The sequence below is a fragment of the Pan troglodytes genome, chromosome 10, assembly GCF_028858775.2.
Source record: "Pan troglodytes isolate AG18354 chromosome 10, NHGRI_mPanTro3-v2.0_pri, whole genome shotgun sequence".
NCBI classification, from domain to species: domain Eukaryota; kingdom Metazoa; phylum Chordata; class Mammalia; order Primates; family Hominidae; genus Pan; species Pan troglodytes.
This window is the reverse complement of record NC_072408.2, coordinates 105,867,293-105,881,267: the sequence shown is the minus strand read 5'-3', so window position 1 is coordinate 105,881,267 and position 13,975 is coordinate 105,867,293. Positions and strand designations below refer to the sequence as shown.

Here is a 13,975-nt window from a genome sequence, read left to right as displayed (position 1 = left end):
CTGTCGTGGGTTCCCTGATTCTTTGGCCACCACTGACCATCAACGCCCTCTGTGTGTCAGATGGCCACTAATTGCTTCCTCAAAAGAGTGTTGTGTAAGTGCTTGGGGGTAACCTGTGGTAACCCCATTGCACAGTTCTCTGGTATGAGACAACTGACTTTGACCCAAATCCAGTCATCAAGACTCCCTAAGCTTGTCCCGAGTATCTGCTGCTGGAGTGGTCAGCTTTATGGATGGGCCAACGGCAAGACCTCCCTACTAAGCAGTTAACTTCAACCTTAGTGTTTCTCACTTTCTTCCCTTTCTTTCTTATTTCATGTCACTGGGGCAGTCAGGAAGATTCCTGGGGCCAGAGGGATTATTTAGGTTAACAGAGTTAGTTCAACCACCTTTTAACGAGGCCTGGAGAATGTACCCAGCCCCAATATTTTTGTAATTCTCCATAGAATATGAAGCTACCGAATATCTATGAGCCTCCCTTTTGGGTCCTAGCCTCTGATCTTATACATACATAACATCCAGGGATTTGTGAATGCCACTGACTTTCATTCTGCAAATGCTGAGTTGTCATTTACATTTGTAGCTACCACATAATAAACGCAGAGTTAAGTGTTACATGAACAAATATTTAATGAGTAGCTAAAATGGGTCAGTCAATGTAAAAGTGAAGTACTTTTACATTGTAAAAGTAAAAGTAAAAGTCTGACCAAGTTCAGACTCTAATGTAAATAATAAATTGTACTCTAACTTTAAAATAGAGAACATTTAGGCCAGGAGCAGTGGCTCATGCCTGTAATCCCAGCACTTTGGGAGGAAGCCAAGGCAGGTGAATCACTTGAGGTCAGGAGTTCGAGACCAGCCTGGCCAACATGGTGAAACTCTGTCTCTTAGTAGAGACACATACAAAAATTAGCAAGGCGTGGTGACACTCACTTGTAGTTCCAGCTACTCGGAAGGCTGAGGAATGAGAATTGCTTGAACCCAGGAGGGGGAGGTTGCAGTGAGCTGAGATCACACCACTGCACTCCAGCCTGGGCAACAGAGCAAGACTCCACTTCAAAAAAAATAAAATAAAACAGAGAACATTTAAACTTTGAAATGGAAACTAGAATGGGGAGCTGAACAACTGGAAAAGAGAAAAAGCAACTTTAAAATGAAGGAGTAGGGAGAATCTCAAAAATGAGAACCATGCATAGTGATAGAAAGCTTACCATGTTTAAGATTAAAATCTGAATCCCTGATTCCCAGACTAATCTTTTCTCTGCTCGCAAATCAGAATCATATAAATTTCCATTAATATTTATCTCTTTGAATCAAAGAAAGAGGAAAATCTATGTTGTGTTTTGCCCAGCCTTGCTGTTTCCATCGTGAATTTTACCGAAGGCCCCCATCAGGTTGATGAGGTGCCAGCTCTCCTGAAAAACTGAAGTATTAGATATACGGCATGGCATGCAAAGCAGCCCAAGTTTTAGAAGTGAGTCACTTCGAAAACCAAGAACCACAGATTCAGCTACAATTTCAAATAAAAGCTAAAGGACCAGAATAATCCATACAAAATTTTAAACCCAGAAGTTCCTCTTGCTTAAATTACTTTCACACTCCAATTTAAACTCAGAAACATTATGTTGCTGTCACATTTCTTTGTTCTCCTATTTTTTAAAAATCTGTATATAGCTGACAAAAAATAGATGCCTGTCTGCCAGCAAGTTCTCTATTCATGTCTAACATACTGTAGAGTCGATGCAGAACACATGGTCTTAAAATACCCAAAGGCCTCTCCTTTACTGGTTCACCGCAGCAGTATGTTTCTCCAGCATGTTTGCACTACCTCCAATACATGTCTTGCATAAGCACAAATTCCCTTTGAATGTTTAAGTCATGCAGTATTTTCACATGCTTTGGTGCTGTGCATATGAGAATTATCATCTACATGTTGAAAGTGCACTTCCTGGTGACTTTCGCATCGAATTTAATACCATTCAACTGACATCATTTTTAATTCCACCCACCAGAATGCCAATAATGTCTATGACAGAAGTTTGACATGTTTAGCTCTTCCAAATATAGAGTTAATCTAGCAGCTAAATTGGAAATTTCTGTGTATATTTTGAAAACTTATTCAGCGTGAAAATTATTAATGTTTTAGAATTGTGAAAACACATCAGAAAGTGTTTTCTTTTTCCTTGTTTCCGTCTCCAGAAAGATCTGTTCTTCATGTCAAATAAATTTTCAAGGGGAAATCTGCATTCTGTTGTTGGGACACAAAGTATACAGTTTAATCCTAATGTAATTTTCTTTATTACAGATGAGACCCATTGGGCATGATGGCTACCATCCCACCTCTGTAGCTGAGTGGCTGGATTCCATTGAACTGGGCGACTACACCAAAGCCTTTCTAATTAATGGCTACACTTCGATGGACCTGTTGAAAAAAATCTGGGAGGTTGAACTTATTAATGTAAGTTGGTCTCTTAGTGACACCTTACCTATTCAACCCTTGATAAATGAAATTTAATTTTCTTTTTTTATAAGTGTTTGGACATCCAATGGGGATTTATAGATACGCCTTCTGTTTTAAATATCGATCTCTCTCAAGCTCCAGAGTCATTGTCTTTTGAAGTTTAAATGTGGGGGAACTAAGAGGTAAAGAGAGAACTCTCAGGGTATTTTGCATTATCCAAGAAAATCTTCCAAGCATTTTTGTGTTCTCCTTTTTAGGAAATTTTTTCAGTTATAGGATATAGATATGATAATAAATAGGTTCCTATTCTGATCTTTGCTCATATTCACTGTTAAAGATTTAAATTATCATTTTTTTAGTTTTCTATCTCTATCATGTTTCCTTGTCTCTATTTCTTAATCACATATACAAACCCCACACTCCAAGAGACTGCTTTTATTCTTACTAAATAGGCTGCTGTATTATCAAAATTTTATTTTCTGAAGCTAGTGTCTAATCTTACGTTGTCTCTGTTTTATTCATACACTTAGCATAGATTTCCTATAAAAACTGGCCAACATATGTTGCCAAATAGTCAAGCCCAAAGAGATCAACTGAATCTGCATACATGATTTTGATACTTTTCTCATTGCATTTTTACTTTTGTTATTTTCTAGCATAAATGAAGGAATAAGATGAAAATGTAACATAAAATGGTCATTCATTTGAATTATATTTGGCATAGCACACATTTCTTTTTAACAGTAACAATGAGAAATCACTTAGTTTTTTAAAGAATAGTTTTAGTTTTATAGTAAATGATTGAGGAAAAATGGCATTTATGAACTAAGAGATAAAGCAAATAAGTTTCTGCTGGTTCAAAAGTGCTCTGTTCTACTCTTTATGTCACTTTCTCGCCAAAAGTCCAGGTTCTACACATTACATGCCATTGCTTATTTTAAATGATGGTTATTATTAGTAACTAATTAATTCCTTGCTTTTAAAAGTCTTTCTGAAAAAATAATGTCTTTTCTAGAACATCGTATAGAAATTGTTCTTGAATCCAAAAGTCACATTAAATAGACAAATTAATGTGATTGTATGGCCATAAGTAACTCTTTCTTAACTTTCTGCTTCTTATGCCCTCACAAAAGCTATCATTATTTCAGAAGAGACTCGTTGTCTAACATAAAGCCTTTGGTTAATTTCATTCAGTCTGTGTGGCAACGGAACTAACTGAAACAGTATTGCTCTTTGGTCGCAGCCGGCTAAGATTTCAATTCTCTGTCAAGAACTTGACACTCATCACATGGCTACTCATAGATATTTTTTAAAGGGGTACCTTCCATACATCAACCAAACAATCTTCCAACTTAAGTTGCATCCCAGTTAATTAGTTAATGGAATAGCTTGAAAAATATCCCTATGTAACATTTTCTGAATCACACTGCTACCTATTGAAGAATTAATATTTATAATAGGTAGCACATGAATCACTCACCTAGCTAGCATTAGCAGTAATCTCCCATTGTAAAGAATGGATTTCAATAGGACTCTATTATATGTTTTCATTGAAGTAAGGATCACTTACAATGTGAGGCTCTATGTCTCTCAAAATCCAAAGGCCTGAACTAGCGTTTAAGATGTAAGCTTGGGCACTCACTTTCCCCAGTGCTGGGGGTACCTGTGGCCTAGAGATCCTTGTTTAGTGACTGCAGCCAGACCTTGTAGACAGCTGCAGTGACTATGGGGATCACGGCCCCTGGCTTTACTGCCGGGGCTTAGGGACTGATCCACCACCACCCATGAGGCCAATCAGCCTTGACTTGAGACAGAAAATTAGTCTTTTCTAGTCAGGCGTGGTGGCTCACGCCGGTAATCCCAGCACTTTGGGAGGTCGAGGCGGGTGGATCACAACATCAGGAGATCAGACCATCCTGGCTAACATGGTGAAACCCCGCCTCTATGAAAAATACAAAAAAAAAAAAAAAAAATTAGCCAGGCGTGGTGGCGGGCACCTGTAGTCCCAGCTACTCGGGAGGCTGAGGCAGGAGAATGGCATGAACCCAGGAGGCGGAGCTTGCAGTGAGCAGAGATCGCGCCACTGCACTCCAGCCTGGGCGACTGAGCAAGACTCTGTCTCAAAAAAAAAAAAAAAAGAAAAAGAAAAAGAAAAAAAGAAAACTGGTCTTTTCCACCCATGTTGGCTCTTAACAGTTTTCTGGCTTCAATACAGGGAGAAGTGCCTGTCACAAGCATTGTGTCAAAATTTGAAAACATAGTCACTGTCTCTTAGACCTTAAGGCCAAAATCCTCTGGAGCATGCCATCTGTGTCTACCACTAACTCAGTATATTTTCCTTAAAGTAAGCTGATGGAATTCAATTTTCTGTGTGACAACTTTATGGGCAAGTTCACACTCTTGGTGGTGAGGATTTGTATGTCATTTAACTCAGCAGATTAATTATGTCCATGTTAATTATGGACAAAAATTGACCTGAACCTTCAGACTTGGAAATCAGAAAACAAAATTTGTATGCCCAATAGAATTGGGTAGTTCATGTGATGGTTTTGGGTTACTGGGTTTTAAAATGAGAAAAAGGCAAAATGTGTGCATGCCTTTGGCTTACAAAGATTTTGAATTATCTCAAATTCAAGACTTGTTTATCCCAACTAATGAGAGAGGTACCCAAATATGAGGTAGTCTCATATAATATATGGGCTGAATAATCCTATACTAAGAATGCATAGTTTGTTGTTTTCTAGCCTAAAAGGGAATGTACAGTCACCTTGATTTAGAGCAAAGCCTTTTAGGGAAGTTCACATCCTGAACCATTGTAATGAGTCGCTAGTTTTAAGGGAACCAGATTGCTCCAGTAACTGTTGTTCTATGTTAAGTGAAAAGAGAAGTGCAAGGGTAGCCTGCCTTTGATACAAAAGTCAGCTGGTGGAGGGGAAGAGAATGGAGGATGAGGAGATAGGCTGCTGATATGATTACAAATAACTTCAGCGTCAGTGGTTGTTTTTTAAATACCTTTGGGTAGAACTAGATAAGATTGCTAAGGTAGCAATATCCACGTGTGTCCCATGTAAATTATTTCACATGCCCCATGAAAATAATCCGGCATTATTTTTGCAACAGTAAATTGTTTAGAAAATCATTTGCTTCTTGCCTAGTAGCTTTGGAAACTATATTTACATGACTGTTTAATTTAGGACTGTGAGGTTTTTTTTCTTTCAATGTTGTTGATTTAATTTCCAGCTTTCCCAGGAAAGCTAATCACTTGGAGATGTGCTAAGAGATTTTCAAAGGAAACTTTCTAATTTTGCATTAATTCTTGAGAAATGTGACTTTATTTGCTTTAAATGCAGTAGAGCTATCATCCTATGAGTATCAGATTTAGGCTTGCTTTGAAGTTTTTATTTCATGATCAGCATTATAAACTCACACTTCTGTCTACCCCGCTCTCATTGCTAAAGTTGCGATAACTTTATTTCCTAATTTTTTTTTTTGCATTCTGTGAGAGAGAGTGTGTGTGTGTGTGTGTGTGTGTGTGTGTGTGTGTGTGTGTGTGTGTACATATTGAATAAAGGTAAATGGTAACTTATGCTCATAACCAAGAAGAATAATTACTAAATTCACAAATTGCAGGGGAGGAATGGGGAGGACGAATATTCTAATTCCATTTTCAAACCAATTATTTTAAGTAAAAGGTTATGCTTTCACCACGGGACATAATAAATGAGAAATATTCATATTTCCATACCAGGGAGGTTACATCAGTCAACACTTCAAATATTAACAACTTTAATCAAAGCCGAGGGCTTCAGCTAAATGACTGGATGTGAGTATTCAAGTGTAGAGTGAACTTTATAAATTATCTGTGGATTTAAGCATTGCATTTATACCTATATAAAGTACAGCTGGCTCCCCACAAGCCTTCAGGACAGCTAGATACCACCTCTGAGCTTTAGACTTTTCCAGGCATATATCAGGTAAAGCTTCTGGACTCTACCAACTCCACCCCCTGCATCTAGATTTCAAGCTGTTCCAGGGATTCTCTTGAAGCTTCCCTCAGCCAGCCCAAGTTTTGGGAAAAGCACCCTGACATTTGTCCTCATTTAGGATGGACAGTCTCCCAAATAAATACACACTTAACATTGATTTCTAATCCTTTCATATATGTTCTGGAGGGTGGTGATGGGCTAGGTCTGACATTATTATTTCTACTACCTTTCAGCATCTTTTGCACGTCCACACTTATTATACTACTCTCAACTTCGGAGCTTTGACCTAAACTGGGATAGAATTATACTACAAATAAAATGCATTTAATCACTAAAATGTCATTGGAAGTAATATAGCTTTTCTTTTTCATGTAAAGTGAATTTACACTCTTGCAGTACCTCTGGACCAATATTACAGAACAGGCATTATTAAAGCATTGATATCAGAAATAGTAAAACACACACACAATAAACAAGGCATTTTGGCCTGAAGAGACAGTTTTGAACACTCCGCAACAAATGAACTTCAGAAAGAACTGAAACTCTCTAATTATAGCCATTTATGATCTATCTCTGTGCAGAAAGGAAAATTGTGTTCTAATTACCCAGAAATTGCTACCTTAAAATTTTTATTTTAGTGGACATCTGTTCATTCACCCTTCTCGTGATTAAAATTAAAACATTCCAAATTTCCTCTGAAGAAGCCACCTCCATCTCTTCCCTATTCCATGCCTGAACATATGGCCTGGATCTTCAGAGCCAAGCTCGGCATTCCAGCCTCTGCCTCCACCTCTATGGACTACTAAGTATTCTTCATCAGGACCAGCTACCAGTGCAAAATGAAAATATAGGGCCCCTTGTTCAAAAATTATTAAAAATTTTTAGCCAGTAACATCAAAACATTAAAGCTAGCACAAGGCCCTTCTATCTGCAGGACCTTGTGTAACCATACAGGTCACACACCCTTGAAGCCAACCAAGCTCTTCATTCCTTTATGTAGACCCTTAGTTCCATCTGGTGTCATTTTCCTTCTACCTGAAGGACTGTCTTTGACATTATTCTATAGTGTGAGGCTGCTAGTGATAAATTTTCACAGCTTTTGTATGTCTGAAAAATACTTCATTTTGCCTTCATTCATGAAACATAGTTTTGCTGGGTATAGAATTCTAACGAACAGTACTTTAAAGATATTGCTCCACCAGCCTCTCTTCTGCTTTATTTCTAACAAGAAACCTGCCGCCATTTTATTGTTCCTCTATACATAATGGGTCAGTTTTTTTCCCCCTGGCTGCACTGAAGGTGTTGTCTTTTTCACTGGTTTACAGCAATTTGATTATTACACACATTGGTATCATTTTTTGCATGTTTTCTACGTGCGAAGTTTTTTGAGCTTCTTAAATATGAGACTTACCATTGTCATCAACTTTGGAAATTTTTTAGTCATTATCTCTTAAATTTTTTTGTTTTTCTGAGACAGAGTCTTATTCTCTCATCCAGGCTGGAGTGCAGTGGCACAATCTCAGCTCACTGCAACCTCCGCCTCCCAGGTTCAAGCGATTCTCCTGCCTCAGCCTCTCAAGTAGCTGGGACTGCAGGCATGCGACACCACACCTGGCTAATTTTTGTATTTTTAGTGGAGATAGGGTTTCACCATGTTGGCCAGGCTGGTCTTGAACTCCTGACCTCAAGTGATCCACCTGCCTTGGCCTCCCAAAGTGCTGGGATTACAGTTGTAAGCCACCATATCTGGCCTCAGAATATTTTCTATTACTCACCTTATTTCTCCTCTCATTTGGAAACCCCAAATACATCAGTATTAGGTCATTTAAAGTTGTACTACAGTTCACCAATGTCCTATTCATTTTTTTCAGTCTTTTTTCTCTCTGTGACACATTTGGATTGTTTCTATTGCTATGTCTTTAAGTTCACTCATCTTTTCTTCTTAGAATAGCTAATCTGTCACTGTTACTATGCAGTGTATTTTTTATCTCGGACATTATAGTTTTCATCTTCACAAGTTAGACTTGGGTCTTTCTTTTTCTTTTCTTTTTTTTTTTTTTTTAAGACAGAGTCTTGCTCTGTTGCCCAGGCTGGAGTGCAGTGGCACAATCTCTGCAATCTCTGCTCACTGCAAGCTCTGCCTCCTGGGTTCACACCATTCTTCTGCCTCAGCCTTCCAAGTAGCTGGGACTACAGGTGCCCACCACCTTACTCAGCTAATGTTTTGTATTTTTAGTAGAGACGGGGTTTCAGCGTGTTAGCCAGGATGGTCTCCATCTCCTGACCTTGTGATCCGCCTGCCTCGGCCTCCCAAAGTGCTGGGATTACAGGCATGAGCCACCGCACCCGGCCGGACTTGGGTCTTTCTTATATTTTCTGTCTCTATTAAACATGCTGTTTCCTCCAACTTGTGGAACATATGGAATACAGTTACAGTTACTGGTTTAATATCTTTGTCTTCTAATTGTAACACCTGTGTCAGTTTAGGTTTGGGTTTTATTGATTTTTCTCCTTGCTGTTTTTTTGCATGTCTGGTAATTTTTATTACACGCCAGACATTATGAATTTTACCTTGTTGGATGCTGGATTTTTTTTTTTATTCCTACAGCTATTTTTGGGTATTGCTCTGGGATACAGGAAAATTCTTTGAATAGTCTTTGATCTTTCAGGTCTTGCTTTTAAGGTTAGGCAAGGCCAGAGTATTGTTTAGTCTATTGACAATACTTCCCCACCACGAGGGCAATACCCTTCTGAGTACTTGACCAATGCCCTTTGAATTTCAGGGCTTCCCAATTTGAATAGTTTGCAAATCTCAGTTTTACCAGTCCAGTTTGAGCTTTAAAGACTATTCCTACTCATCTTTTCAGCTGGTTTTTCATTTGATTTTATACCATTTCCTCACATGCATGTACTGATCAGAACTCCCTGCTCTCTAATACTCTGCCTGGCAAACTCTAGCCATGCTAGTCTACCTGGATTCTCTGCTTCATCTTTTCTATTTAAGGAGTCTTGCAGACTCCTTCTGAATTCTTCCTTTCTGCTGCATGGCCTAGAAATTCTCTGAGGGGCAATAGCAGGCAAATGCAACTCATTTTGTTTGTTTTCCATCTCTCAGGGATCACTGTCCTTCAATGCCTCATGCCCGTTGCCTTGAAAACCATTGTTTAATATATTCATCTGGACTTTTAGTTGTGTCCATTGGAAAGATAAATCTAGCCCCCGTTATTCCATCTTGGCCAGAAGCAAGAGTTCATGCTACTTATGTTAATCCCTGTAGGTGAGGGCCCCATATCTAAAACAATTGAATTGAAATCTTTCATGTTGGCACCTGGGTATCAGGAGGTCTTAAAAGCTCCTCAAGTGATTTTCCTGTGCAGCCTGTTTTGCAAACTACTGCAACCAGTGGTTAGAGGGAGTCACTAAAGGATTTTAATAAGCGGAATGACCTGATCAGAAGCAGTAGATAGGGACCAGCAGCAGACACACTTAAGAAGGAAGAGCTGGCTGTGAGGGAAGAAGGAGCTGACTCAGCCAGTTCTGCTACACAGCTATTTCTAGCCATGAATGTATTAGGTGGGGCAGCAAAAAAAATTAAATTTTTAAAAAACACATGTGCCTCCATAGAACCTGAGGGTATCACTGAATTAGAAGTTCATAAATACAGTAAATTTTTATAATTATAACCCATGTATCAAGAAGAGAGTAGATTACAGTCAGTTTTCAAAGGAGGCAAGGGCAAATATAATACATTTCAGAAATGCTTTTCAACAGTGGCTAAAGCTGCTTCCGTTTGACCCTTAAAAGACTAAGCTTCCATTATTTGAAAATTTTACTTACTGTTTATAAAGCAAAGAGTAGGACATACAGTGTGTGTGTCAGGGTTTCAAATGTGCCCTCTCTTCTTTCATCTTTAGCTTGGAATCAGGTCACTTGACTTTGAATCTTATATCCGCCCCTCCGTATGTTGACCTTAAAAAAAGTCACTTACCCCCTCTGGGACTCAGTTTCTCATTTGTAAATAGAGGATAAAAAATACCTGCCCTGCTGGCTTCATGGGTTTCCTGTGAGACTCAAAATCAAATAAGAGCTTTCTATGATCCATCCCTTTCTCTTCTCCTCCTATTTTATTTTTCTTTTGCCTCTCTATGTTTTTCGTACTTCCCCAGATCCCTCCCCCAGAGTTACGCTGGGAGCTGGTCCCTTGGAGCCTATTTTCACAGCTTAGTTGCCATCTGCTTCTCCCAGCCAGAACTTACCTTGGGTGCATAGATAGCCCTGCTTGATATGCTACCTCTAGTTCCAGGATTTACTGCTCAGATGCTGTCCTCCCTCATTCCCATCTCCAACCCCATTCACCTGCCCTAGACTCTCAGCTTCCCAGTATGCCCAGGAGATAACATTTTCCCCTACCAGCCTTGTCCAAACCCTCATGGCTTACTCCTGCTGAAAGCCTTTCCGCTCCTGGACTTTGTAAATGTGAGAGGGAGAGACTCTCTCAGCTTTGTGTAACAACTGTCAGGGTGAAGCTGAACATTTCTCCTCCTTTTTTTTCTGATTGTGCCCAGGTACAGAATTGCTGGTGTCTTTTTTCTCCAGCTGCATGAGCATTGACCCTCAGTCCTCAGCATCAACCCTCAGGCTCCCAGACCTCATTGTGCTTGAAGCAGAGGACCTTCGAACAGAGCAGAGTAGTGCCTCAGCAGTTAGGGATAGCTTCATTCTCAATTTATCACCTGTAAATCTAAACCCTCCTAGAATCTGTTCCAGATCTTCATATATTATAATTAAATCAGTTAGCTTTTTTTTCCCTGTATTTTGCCCACTTACCTTTTTTCCTGTATCTTGCTAATTTGGCATGAAGATTTTTGTTCTTTAAAGTCTTTTCTTGAGATATTTAGGGCAGAGCCTGTTGCTAAAAAAAAAAAAAAATTTAATCCAGCTATATTTCTGTTAAAGTATGGTAAACTGCCTCTGTGCTTCCAAGAGCTTTGAGAGGGGAAATATTCTAGTAGATTATTATGTAGTATAGAAAATACAAAAGCAAAAGTACTCCATATTCACAAATACATACATGAAATGCAAATAAACACTGTTCATGCCACTGTAGTGGAGAAATACTTTTGGTCTTAAGAGAAGATCTCAGATAATACTGAAAAGATAAACCTCTGCTGTCTTAAGACAGATGAAAGGAAAGCCAGATAGATTTTTTTTTACCTGGAGAAAAACTATTGAGAATTTTGAAAACTAACATACACGGTGCCATGGCAGAGATTGATCATAAAGATTCAAAGTAAATTATAATGGTTAACACTATTACTGAGGTAGGTGTATAAGATTCATATAAGCCATCATGGTGTATAAGCCATTACAGAAATAATTAGATGCTAGAGAAGAGAAGTAATAATGAGTTAGGTGATTTTATAGCTTGGGATTTATATCTGTTCTAAAGATGTCTTAGGGTGGCTTAGAGTTTTAGTTTACCTATTTTTGTAAAGAAATGTATTATGCTAAATTGGAAATCAGTGGTCTGAAAATCTTTTTGAACTTAAGAGCTATTACCTTGAGCCTCAGAAAGCACACAAATTCTTTGCTTACAAGCCTTATGCCTGGCACCCTGCTGCCATCTGGTGGCAGCATACCTGAAGTCCAGGGCAAGTTACTGAACCCTAAAGCCATTTCTTAAATGCAGAAACTAACTGCAAAACAGAAATTATTCACTGCCAGTTTTGTATTAATCCCTGCTTCTGGAATTAATCTATAAATAAGTCAAGATAGTTTTATTTTTGTGGATATTCAGGCAAACACTACATTCAAATACCATATAACTAAAACTATTTAACAAAATGGGGAAAACCCTCTACTGTGTATTCCACAAATTAGATTAATTTGAATAACAGTGTCCTTTTAAATATGCATATATTCTCTAGGAGAGTATTTTTTACCTTTTTATATGTTTTATGGAATAGCTACCTTAAAACATGACTATGATCTTTTTAAAAAAATACTGCATAGAGTTGTGGGGATAAAAATATAAGTATTTTAGTCTTTACCCTCAAAAAATTTCCAGATTAATGCGGAAGACAACCATCTACATGAGTGGTATGGAGAGAAATATTAGGGGTAAACCCAGTATGAAAGTGGGTATCTATATCCCAAATGGGAACACAAGGTCTTCTCCTAATTAGGTGGTAGAAGTAGGCAGCAGAACAGGTAGAATGGAGAATCCAAAGAGTAAATGGCAGGCAGCCGTGGCTAAAAGCAGTCTTCCAAGATTTAGAAGACTGGTTGTAGAATCTCTGCTTTCCTAAAAGCACTTTGGTCAAGTCACTTAACCTTCTCTAAGCTTCAATTTCCTTGCCTCTGAAATTTGGATAATAGCATTATATCTGTCTGCTAGATATTGTTGTCAGGATTCAATAAGATAATCTAATAAAGCATTTTATACAATGCTTTGCAAATAGCATTCAATTTTTTGCTTAAAGGAGGGCAAGTGGAGGGGCAGCTTCCAAGTTCCTAAGATTTATGGGAAGCATTATCAGTTATCCATTGCCTCAACAATGCTATGGAACAAGCTGTCTGAAAATGAAGTGGCTTAAAGCGATAGACATTTGTTTAGCTGAGCTTACAGTTTGTGGGTCAGCGATTTAGGCTGGGCTTGGCTGCAAATTTCTTCTGATCTCATCTGGCTCCCTCACATCTGGCAGTTGGCTCTAGTCTTCTGGCATATGAGAGTTGACTGACCTGGGGTGGTCTCAGCTGAAACAGCTGGGACTCCCTGTGCCCCACTCTCTAGTATGCTATCGCAGACATGTCTTCATAACAAAGAAAGAAACAAACAAACAAAAACGAGCAAGCGCTTTTTTACACCTCTACTTACATCACATCTGCCAGCACTTGGCCGAAGGAAGCTATATGGAAAACTCAAAATCAGCTTGGGAGGGGAGGATATAGTTCACCTCTCAATAGGAGCAACTGCAAAATCACACGGTAAATAGCTTGAGTGTAGGGAAGGGTGAAGAAATGGGACCATTACTGCAATCAGTGCACCCCAGAGATTTTGGGGGGGTTGTTTTATTTTGGTGTTTTATGGGTTTTTTTGTTTTATTTTGTTTTGTTTTGTTTTGTTTTGTTTTGTTTTGTTGTTGTTGTTTCGAGACAGGGTCTCACTTGTCACCCAGGCTAGAGTGCAGTGGTGCAATCAAGTTTCACTGCATCCTCAACCTTCCAGGCTCAGGCAGTGCTCCCTTCTCAGCCTCCCAAGTAGCTGGGACTAGGCGCACACCACCACACCTGACTAATTTATTTTTATTATTTGTAGAGACGGTGTTTCCTTATGTTACCTAGGCTTGTTGTGAACTCCTGGGCTCAAGTGATCCTCCTATGTAGGCATCCCAAAGTGCTGGGATTACAGGCATGAGTCAATGTGCCTGGCCCACAAAGGTTTTAATTAGAGAAAAGAAGAGAGATTTTAGAATTATGGATGATCTTATTATTGTTTGTAAGCCCCCACTCAAAATATGTGAAATCA

The 13,975-nt window shown here is 38.8% G+C and overlaps 1 protein-coding gene across 22 annotated transcripts in view; it reads left to right on the top strand.

Moving 5' to 3' along the window:
- Positions 1 to 13,975, top strand: part of ANKS1B (ankyrin repeat and sterile alpha motif domain containing 1B) — a 1,252,139-nt gene that overhangs the window by 931,165 nt on the left and 306,999 nt on the right. For all 22 annotated transcript variants that reach the window (XM_001150610.7, XM_009426057.4, XM_024348224.3 and 19 more), the window contains one exon: positions 2,306 to 2,458. In XM_001150610.7, the coding sequence (XP_001150610.1) occupies positions 2,306 to 2,458 (153 nt within the window). The remainder of the gene's footprint in view (positions 1 to 2,305; positions 2,459 to 13,975) is intronic.